Source organism: Muscardinus avellanarius (genome assembly GCF_963383645.1).
Source record: "Muscardinus avellanarius genome assembly, chromosome: 18".
Classification (NCBI taxonomy): domain Eukaryota; kingdom Metazoa; phylum Chordata; class Mammalia; order Rodentia; family Gliridae; genus Muscardinus; species Muscardinus avellanarius.
The window spans coordinates 30,677,965-30,688,517 of NC_137804.1; the positions used below are offsets into that span (position 1 = coordinate 30,677,965).

The 10,553-nt window shown below is 57.3% G+C and overlaps 1 protein-coding gene across 1 annotated transcript; it reads left to right on the forward strand.

Moving 5' to 3' along the window:
• Positions 1-827: 827 nt before the first annotated feature.
• Positions 828-10,275, forward strand: SEMA3G (semaphorin 3G; the record flags this gene model as incomplete). Its single annotated transcript, XM_080715998.1, has 16 exons — positions 828-924; positions 2,612-2,772; positions 2,881-2,943; positions 3,198-3,317; positions 3,585-3,675; positions 3,785-3,901; positions 4,074-4,219; positions 4,413-4,527; positions 4,629-4,698; positions 4,918-5,062; positions 5,274-5,505; positions 5,590-5,681; positions 6,487-6,528; positions 7,630-7,858; positions 8,145-8,281; positions 9,817-10,275. 16 exons carry the CDS (start codon positions 828-830, stop codon positions 10,273-10,275), a joined length of 2,316 nt encoding a protein of 771 aa, XP_080572124.1.
• Positions 10,276-10,553: the final 278 nt, after the last annotated feature.

The window sequence follows — 10,553 nt, forward strand, 5'->3', positions numbered from 1 at the left end:
CACAGCTGATCAGTTGGCTCTGAGCCCTGGGCCTTTGGGGGACTGGAGGCCTGAAGGAGGCAGTGCAGTGGAGGCTCACTCTGAGTGTGGGTTGGATCCTGGTCCCTACCCCAAAGCCAGCCCAGTGAGTTGAGATGGGGCTGGTAGATGTAAGAGGAGCTCTGGAGCCTGGATGCCAGATGGAGACAGGCCTGGGTAGAAGATCCTGGACATTCATCTCTTGCCAATGGTAGATCTGTGATTTGTGGCCAGACCTCAAGCCCCTGCCCAGGACATGGAGCTCCTTGGGTTGGAAATGACTCTCCCTCCGCAAGGCAACTTTGGCCCTGCCGGGGGAGGTAGGGAAACTGGCCCAGGCTTCAGGGGTTGGACCATCACAGCACTGGGGACTGGGACCAGGGCCAGCTTGCAGGAGTCTCTGCCACTGAAGAGACAGGGAGCAAAGCAGAATCTCTCAGACCCCCACTTGGCCCCTTAGTCCTCTGACCCCTGACTTCTGGTCAAGCCCCGCGGGCACCCCCCCCCCACCCCGTCACTTTCCTGGAGCCTGAAGATCTGCGTTTATGAACCTCTCTTTGTGCATACTGTCCTTACCCCAGTGAGGAAAAAGTGGGGCAATGGCTAATGCTACACCATGGCTTGGAGTGGGCCCGCTGAGGGGCAGGGAGAAGCTGCAGGTGGATTGTGGGGCTCCGCCCCTTTCCCCCTTCCCGCCCAGGATGGGGGTGGAGCTGCATACTTATAAGTGGCTGGCCTGGTGGCAACAGAGCCAGTTACAGCCAGCAGAGGGACCAGAGGGCTGCTCCCAGCTCCCGGTAGTCCCCAGCATGGCCCTCTCGGCCTGGGCCATCTGCTGCCTCCTTTTGGGCCTCCTGCTCCGTGGGGGCTGTCCCAGCGTGCCCCGCCTGCGGCTTTCCTACAGAGGTACTGGCCAGTGCTGCTGGGTGCATGTGTGTCTGTGGGCGCCCCTGGCTCTAGGACATGCACAAGCTCTGGCTGGAGGGGATGGTCCAGGCCCAGCACCACCCTTGGGAAAGGCTTAGACCCAGGATGATGCTGGGGATGACAGAGGGCCGGGGAGGGAGACAGGACCTCATGTCAACAGGACCTCATGTCGGTGACCCGTTGGAGGTAGGAGACAGATGCATGGGGGAAACCTGAGGGGGGCTGTTGAGAAGAAAGACAGACATTTGGGGACCCTGCGAGACCTCAGTGTGGGAGTGGAGGGCCCGGGCAAGGGGCACAGGGGCCGGTCTGGAGGGTCTGAGTAGACAGCTGGGGAGTGGACAGCATCATATGCCTCTGGTCTCTGAGCCGCAGGGAGAGGAAGAGCCTTCCCCGCCCTGCCCTCACAGCCCGCTGGACAAGTTGGCTTTGTTATGCTCCATCCAGAAGCTCAGAGAGCATTTCCGTCTCCCCTCTGCCATGGGAGGGGGCTCTGTCCTGGCAGAGCTGCATGGTGCTGTATGGCCCCCTCTGATGATCCGTGGGGGAAAGGTGTCCTACACACAGGCTCATGGTAGATTCTTCTTGGGGAGAAGAAAGTTAGTCTCTGTCCCCTGGGAATCCCAGTCAGAGCAGGGATGCAGGTCTGCTATGGAGACTCAGTGGAGACATTGCTCCACCCTGGAGAGGGTGAAAGGGGCCCCATCCTGGGGGCTGTCATTCTGAGGGCTGGTCGAGCTAGGAAAAAAACAATAAGGAGAGTTCCCCAAGGTGTTTCTAACCAGGGAGGGCTTCCTGAAAGAGGCTGTTGATGAGTTTGGGGATAGGTTGTGGTGACCCTGTAGGGAAAGGAATAGTATGCACTGAGCCTTCCCAAGGGTGGCCTGAGCCCCCTTCTTGCCATACAGAACTGCCAGCTCTTTTTTTTTTTCTTTTTATGGTACTGAGAGTGGAACCCAAAGGTTTTTCTACCTTCGGGCTATACTCCCAGACCTATTTTATATTTTATTTGGAAACAGGGCTTCACTAAGTTGCTGAGAGCCCCACTAAGTAGCCAAGGCTGGCTTTGAATCTGTGCGATCCTCCTGTCTCAGCCTCCCAAGTGCGGGGATTACAGGTGTGCGGTACCACGCCCGGCTCTCTGCCAGTTCTTTGAAAGCTCTGCTCCCCAGACAAATTCCAAGACTTATATCAAGACCCTCAATTCCTGGGACCACTCTCCACAGTCCCCTGCACCACGTCTCTGGAGCCTGAATGGGCAGCGTCTACAGGGGAAGGAAAATCCTTTTTGCCACACCCTGAACTGGAGCTCTATGGGGTCTGCCCTGTGCCCAGGTCCTTGCCGGGTGTTCCTCCTGCTGTGAGACTGGGGAGTGTATAAGTGGGACGAGGGACGGTGCCAGCTGAAAGGTCAAGGGACTGAAGATTGGAGGAGCAAGAGCAACCCTGGGTAGGCTGGGCTAGGCAGGGTCTCAGAGCTTTCTGTCCCACTTGCCCGTGGAAGCTGTGTCCTGAAAGCATTCTAGCAACCCTGCAGATGGAAACAAGCGTGTATTTCCAGATACAAGTGTGCATGGGGTAAATGCATAGCTGGACCCTCCACTTCTGTTCCTTGGTTGGGAAAGCAGGCTGAGCAACAGACCCTGACCCCTCTGCTCCTTCCTAGACCTTCTGTCTGCCAACCGCTCTGCCATCTTCCTGGGCCCCCGGGGCTCCCTGGACCTCCGAGCCATGTATTTGGATGAATACCGGGACCGCCTTTTTCTGGGGGGCCGTGATGCCCTCTATTCTCTGCGGCTGGACCAGGCATGGCCAGACCCCCGGGAGGTAAGGCAAACTAACAGAGGAGAGCTGGGCACCTCCAGATGGGGGGCCCGATGAAGAAGCAGGCTATGAAGTTAGAGGTATACTTGAGGTCAACAGACTGCGTTTCAGGTCCTGTGGCTGCCGCAGCCAGGCCAGAGGGAGGACTGTGTTCAAAAAGGAAGAGACCCTTTGGTGAGTGCTGTTGGGAGGGACTATTCCATAACCACACTAGCCCCAGCCCTGAGTCCCCAGACAGCCTGCACCACTCCCCAGGCACCCCCGCCAGGGTCCTGGGGAGTCTGGAAAGAACGTCTTGCCTCTCCCCCACTTCCCTGGAGCCAATCCATCGGTCAGGCAGGTCAGATGTGGGGCCAAGGAGCTGGTGAGCTGCCCCTTGGCCCTCAGCCCTGCCGGATGAAGTATGCCAACGTCCTTCTCCCTGCCAGATGGAGTGCGCCAACTTTGTGCGGGTGCTGCAGCCTCACAACCGCACCCACCTGTTGGCATGTGGCACCGGGGCCTTCCAGCCCACCTGTGCCCTGGTCGCTGTCGGGCACCGTGGGGAGGTGAGTCTGCGCCGGCCCTGGAGGGCCTGGGAGGCGCTGGCCTTTCCTCCCGGCTATCTGAACACTTCCCATTGAGCGTGGGTGAGGAAGAGGGGTAGACACTTGAAAGGCGCCTTTGTGCCAGGGTGCTGACCCCGCCGAGAGGCCCTCAGGGAAGACGCCTCCTTCCCACCCCCACTCTCCAGCCGCACGCAAGGGCCACTGCCCGGGTGGGGGTGCTAGCAACTCTTTCCCAGGTGACCATTCTCCTCCACCTTCCCTCGCCAGCACGTGCTGCACCTGGAGCCTAGCAGTGTGGAAAGCGGCCGGGGGCGGTGCCCGCATGAGCCCAGCCGTCCCTTTGCTAGCACCTTTGTAGGTGGGTGATTTCAGGCCCAGGCGGGGGTCAGGGAGGGGCCTAGGGAGGGGTGAGGCTGGGTTGGCCCTCCCTCCTCCCCTGAGCATCCCCAGTTCCATCCCAATTCCAGGGGGAGAGCTGTACACGGGCCTCACTGCTGACTTCCTGGGGCGGGAGGCCATGATATTCCGAAGCGGGGGTTCCCGACCGGCCCTGCGCTCTGACTCTGACCAGAGCCTCCTGCATGGTGAGGCTCGTTGGGGCAGCTGACTGGGAAATGCCCTGGCCCTGGCAGGGGAGGGGCGCTGGAGCAGGGAGGAGAGGCCACAGGGGCCCATGTGGTTCTCCTGCCCTTCGGGTTCGTCCCCTGTCCTCTCCTGGAGGCACCCCACCAGCACTGCTGTGTTGCTCCCCTCCAGACTCCAGGTTTGTGATGGCCACGCGGATCCCTGACAACTCTGACCGGGACGATGATAAGGTGTACTTTTTCTTTTCGGAGACTATTCCATCGCCCGATGGCAGCCCAGGCCGTGTCACCGTCAGCCGTGTGGGCCGTGTCTGTGTGGTGAGAGTCATGTGGGGATGGTGGAGTTCAAGACCCCCACTGCACCCCCTTTCCACAGACCTGCTCCCCTGCAGTAGGGTAACTGAGGCAAGGATGCCAAGCTGACATCCATACTTCCCCAGTGGGCGAGGGCGGAAAGCAGGTGGAGCCCACCGCTGGGCACAGCACTGACTCTGGGCTCCACCCCCCCCAGAATGATGTTGGTGGCCAGAGAGTGCTGGTGAACAAGTGGAGCACCTTCCTCAAGGCCAGGCTGGTCTGCTCTGTGCCTGGCCCTGGTGGTGCCGAGACCCACTTTGACCAGCTGGGTAAGGGCCCAGCCGGGCAGGCCTGTGTGTGGGGAGTGGGAGGCTAGAGCCTGTGAGAGGGCCAGTTGGCCGTAGCCATGATGCTTTCTTCTGTATCCCAGAGGATGTTTTCTTGCTGTGGCCCAAGGCGGGGAAGAACCTCGAGGTGTTCGCCCTGTTCAGCACTGTCAGGTGGGCACACCAGCCCCGCACCTGCGTCCTGGCCCCTCTGTTTCCACGCCTGGCCTAGTGGTGACCCTGTCTTGTCTGTGGCTGTGTCCTCTGGCTCCCTCTCCTTGCTTCTGCCCGACCGTGCTGCTTGTTCAGTCTCTGCTTGCAGCGGGCACTGCTGCCCTCTCTCCTGCCCGTGGCAGCCGCCCTGGCCTGACTGTCCCTGTCTGCCCTTGGCAGTGCTGTGTTCCAGGGCTTCGCTATCTGTGTGTATCACATGGCAGACATCTGGGAGGTCTTCAATGGGCCCTTTGCCCACCGAGATGGTCCTCAGCACCAGTGGGGTCCGTATGGGGGCAAGGTGCCCTTCCCTCGCCCTGGTGTGGTGAGTATCTGTTGGCCAAGAGAGGCCTGAGCAGATGGCAGGAGGGGCTCCTCCTTGGAACAGCCAGGGCTTACATGCGGAGCTTGGCCAGGCGGGCAGGGGGTGAGGAGGAGAGGCTTCTGGTGGGGGCAGGAGCAGCTTGGGTGGGTGGGATGGGAAGAAGAGTGCACCATCCCAGCGTTCTCGAGGCTCCCTTTGCTGCCACCCACAGTGCCCTAGCAAGATGACCGCGCAGCCGGGGCGACCCTTTGGCAGCACCAAGGATTACCCAGACGAGGTGCTGCAGTTCGCCCGAGCCCACCCGCTCATGTTTCAACCTGTGAGGCCTTGGCGTGGCCGCCCTGTCCTCATTAAGATCAGCCCAGCTCAGCAGCTGCGCCAGATCGTGGTGGATCGCGTAGAGGCAGAAGATGGGACCTATGATGTCATCTTCCTGGGGACTGGTAGGAGGGCTGAGCCCGGGTGGCCAGGCTAGGGAGGTGCTGGCTGCCCCTTCTTTTCCCACTGACCCCTTCTCTGCTGCCCAGACTCAGGCTCTGTGCTCAAAGTCATTGTCCTCCAGCCAGTGGGCTTGGGTGAGCCTGAGGAGGTGGTTCTGGAGGAGCTCCAGGTGTTTAAGGTGAGCAGGGGCTGACGGGATGGTCCCATGTTCAGTCCCTGGGGCTGGAGCTGACTCCAGGGAAGCAGGAGGAAGCCCAGGGGTGTGTGTGTGTGTGTGTGTGTGTGTGTGTGTGTGTGTGTAAAAGTATTGGCATGTGTGGCTGCAGGGGTCTGGCTGATGCTTCTGAGTGGCTGGGAGACCCAGATCTTCAGGCTGTGGCTTGAAGTTGTCTGGGCTCCCCAGGGAGGGGTTGTCAAGGTGAGCACCCTAGACCAAATCCTGCAGGGCTCTACTCACAGTTGGCTGAGACCTCAAGTTCTCAGATTCTATATTTTCTTTTTTCTTTTGGTACTGGGGATTGAACCCAGAGGCATTCTACCTCTGAGCTCAACCCCTATTTTTTTATCTTGAGATAGGGTCTCACTAAGTTGCTGAGGCTGGACTCAAATCTGTGTTCCTTCTGTCCTCATCTCCCAATGACTGGGATTACAGGTATGTGCCATCATGCTTGGCTCCCAAGGATTCTATATTTTCAGACAGGGGGCCATCTGTGTTTGAGGGACTGATGTCTCTCCTTGTTGAGGAAACACTGGAGCACTGTGCTTTTAGCCAAGCCTCTAGCTTGAAGTCCTACAGGAAGATGGGACCTTTTTCATAACTGACGTCTTGGAAAGACTGTCCAGTTTAGGTGCTAAGGGGTGCCCTAACCAGCTGGGAGATAAACAGCTCCCACCCAGGTGTGGAGAAGGATGAAAGCAGAAATACAGAATACAGGGGAGGGCCTGGTCCCACCCCCAATGCTGAGACCCTATACCATCCCCAGGTGCCAACGCCCATCACTGAGATGGAGATCTCTGTCAAAAGGGTAAGAGCAATGTCCCCTTCCCATGGGTCCCCATCTCCTCTGCCTGGCCAGCTACAGTCCCCTTGAGCACTGCCCTGACTGCTGGAGCGCTATTCAGCGCAGTTGTGTCTAGTTCCCAAACCTAGGACAAAGCCCAGGTGTGGCCGGGCTTCATACATGGGAAATGGTGGGCAATGGCAGGTGCATAGTCAATGTTCAGATAAGGGGAGACCTAAAAAGACCAGCTCCTAAAGGAAGTGACATGTGCTTGGAAACAAAATCTGGATTTTTTCCTCCTCAGTACTGGAGATTAAACCCAGGAACACTCTTCTTCTGAGCTATATTCCCAGTCCTTTAAATTTTTTTTTATTATTATTTTGAGACAGTGTCTTGTTAAGTTGCTGAGGTTGGCCTTGGATTTGCAACACTTTTGCTTCAGCCTCCTGAATATCTGGGATTGCAAGCATGTGCCACTGGGCTGGGCCAAAATTCAGATTTTTAAATCAAACAAGAGAACTACTTTTTAGAGGCCTACTATGTGTCCTTTTGCAAATATCATATAGGTCTGAGTTTACTTTTGGGTAAATTCCAACTTAGTTCTTTTTTTTTTTTATTTTTTCTTTTGTAGTACTGGGGGTTGAACCCAGGGCCATTGTGCAAGTGCCCTACCATTAGCTAGGACACCAGCCCTAAATCTAAGTTTTGTACTGAGCTTGTTTTTTTCTGGGCTGAGACTGGAACCCAGGGCTTTGAATGTGCAAGGCAAATATTCTGCCACTGAGCCAAATCCCCAACCACCAGGATTGTTTAAAGCAAGGTACATCTCTGAAGTTAAGAGGCTAGTCAGGTAAAGGCCGTTTGGGTAGAGGGCCAAGCTTGGCAGCGGGGAGTTCCAGGAGAAGTCCCTTATAGAAAAGCCCCTGGGCTGCTTCCATCTCCTCTGCATTTTAGCGCAGGATTTGCTCTATAGCAGGTGGGTGGTAAACATCTTCATAAATCCGAGAGGTCCTGGAAGACTTTGTAAAAATAGCTAGGGTCTGAGGGACCCAAGGGGCTGGAGAGCCTGGCTGTTCCTTGCTGGAGCCCAGACTTACCGTGGGCTCTGCCTGTGTCCCTTCCCAGCAAATGCTGTATGTTGGCTCTCAGCTGGGTGTGGCTCGGCTGCGGCTGCACCAGTGTGAGACCTATGGCAGTGCCTGCGCGGAGTGCTGCCTGGCCCGGGACCCATATTGTGCTTGGGATGGCACCTCCTGTAGTCGCTACCGTCCCAGCCCTGGCACACGCCGGTTCCGCCGGCAGGACATCCGGCATGGCAACCCTGCCCTGCAGTGCCAGGGCCAGCACCAGGATGGTGAGTGGCAGGGAGGTTGGGGCTCCTAACAGTGCCCTACTTACCCTGTGCCCTGGGCTCTATCCCTACTAAGTGTGGCCTCAGACTGGCCCTGTTGTAAGAGTCCTCAATTTCCCTGTCTGTGCAGCTCTAGTTGGTGTGTGGGTGCAGGGTCTTCAGACATAGTGGCTTGGGAACTGATAGACACCTAAGTCCTTGTCAATGGTGGGCTGCAGGAGTCGGTAGGTGGTCCCAGGGGCTTGGGTTCTATAGTTACCAAGTTGAGCCAACCTGGGCCCATGTGCAGAGGAGGCTTCAGGACTGGCGGCCACCAGAGTCTTTGGCACAGAGCACAACAGCACCCTCTTGGAGTGCCTGCCCAAGTCCCCACAGGCTACCGTGCGCTGGTTCTTGCAGAGGCCGGAGGACAAGGAGCCTGACCAGGTAAGTGAAGTCTCTGCCTCCCGGTGGCACTTTTCTGCCTGAACCCCAGGCGCTGAGCCCTAGAAAGGGGCTCTAGAGGAAACCTGTCAAGATCAACCTAAGAAAAGAAAAGTGCATTATAACCCTGGGAAGCCATGGAGGAGGTGTTTCTATTTCTATTTCTCCCCTGGGCATGCCAGTCAGATGTGGCTTGAACTCTCCCAGTCTGAGAAATGGGTAGCAGAGACAGAAGAGGAGGAGAGGGGTCGGGGGGGGGGGCTGAAATCCTCCATGCTTGCAAATAAGGCTCAGCTTTGAAGGGGTCTCTTCCCCAGGGGTTTTTGATCCTTCTCTTCCCCAGGCCTGGGTCCCTGATCACTAACTAGATCTTGTACACAATTCCTGGCCCTATATTTCCTTCTGGGAGACCAGCTACCTGCCCAGGCCCTCTTCTTCTCACTAGGAAGGTCTTTGTTGACCCTCTTCACTGAGACGGCTTTAGCTTGGGGCCTGAGGCTGAGCAGGGGCTGGGCAGGGTGAGGAACCATTTTCCCACAGGGAAAGGGAAGGGGAGGGGAGAGGAGGAGAGAGGAGAAAGGGGGTGGATCACAGGAGGGGCTCTCCTTCTTGCTGGAGAACTGCGGGAGGACAGCCTCGGGCCAGCTGTTGGGCTGGGCACTGAAGAGACCCCTTGGGGTCACAGATGAAGTTACACAACACCAACCACCCAGGCAGTCCAGCTTCAGCACACAGATGCACACTTGAGTTCAAACAGGCTTTAGGGAGATGCACTCCTGTTTCCTATTCCGGAGTGGGCACATAGCCCACCCCAGGCTGGGGCTGTCAGCTTCACATCATGGTGGGAGTGACCAAGACAAGAAGGCCCAGTGTGCCTGGTGCGGATGAGTATATGCACATGTGTAGTACAGTGGAGGAAGATTTCCTTTCCCTGGAATAAAAGCCTGGAGATACCCTCATAGTCCCATTGCTCCCGGGGTATGTGTGCAGAGGCCCTCCTAGACCAGCATTGAGGTCCCAGGCCTCTGAGGAGAGGAAACGCCAGTTATTATAATCTTGCTCACTGGCTGTGACTAGCTCACAGTTTAGAGACTAAGCCTGCCAAGCTGCTGGCCCCTACTGGAAAGGGGAGGATGGCAAGCACTGGGCCCTCAAGGGTAATCTTGGACATGCAAAGGGCAAGCCAGATATGGTGGTGCATGCCTGTGATTCCAGTATTTAGGAGGCTGGGACAGTTCAAGGGCAGCCTCAGCAATGTAGCAAGACTCCTAGCAACCTAGAGAGAACCTGTTTCAAAACAAAAAATAAGGCCAGGTGTGGTTGCACATGCTTATAATCCCAGCATTTGGGAAGCTGAGACTGGAGGATCGCAAATAAAAAAGGCTGTGGATATAGCTTGGAGGTACAATGCCCCTGTGTTTAATCCTAAGTACCACAAAAATAAAAATAGAGAAAATTCTGCTGGGGGAAGATGCTGATGGTATAGATTCTGAGCACTCTCCTCTCACATCCCCCATGTCGTTTCACTTGCCCGGCAGGTGAAGACAGATGAGCGAGTCCTGCAGACAGAACAGGGGCTGCTGTTCCGTCGCCTTAGCCGCTTCGACACAGGCACGTACACCTGCACGACGCTGGAGTATGGCTTCTCCCAGACTGTGGTCCGTCTGGCCCTGGAGGTGATCGCAGCCTCGCAGCTAGACAGCCTGTTCCCTCGGGAGCCAAGGCCAGACGAGTCCCGAGCCCATGGAGGCCTGGCCTCTGCCCTACCCAAAACTTGGTACAAAGATATCCTGCAGCTCACTGGCTTCGCCAACCTGCCCCGGGTGGATGAGTACTGTGAGCGTGTGTGGTGCACAGGCATTGGGGAACGCTCAGGCTACCGGAGGGGGAAGCAGGCTAAGGGCAAGAGCTGGGCAGGGCTGGAGCTGGGCAAGAGGGTGAAGAGCAGAGTGCAGGCTGAACGTAATCGGACACCCCGGGAGGTGGAGGCCACGTAGATAAGGGCCAGGAGGGGGTGGTCAGGATGGCCGAAGAACTCAGCAGCAGTCCCCAGCACCCCCACCCACACAGTAGGCAAGAGGGGGCCAGGACTCCCGGGTGCCTCCTAGAGATGGGAGTCTCTGCGGCTCACAGGAAAGACTGGGGGCCTAAGGGCCTGTTCCCTGCCCCCTCTGTGCCCTCAGCCTCAGGCTGGAGCTGGTACCCTCTGGCTATGGACAGCACCAAGGGTCTGCCATTTGTTCTCAGAGATGACCTGGCTTCCTGAGCACATTTC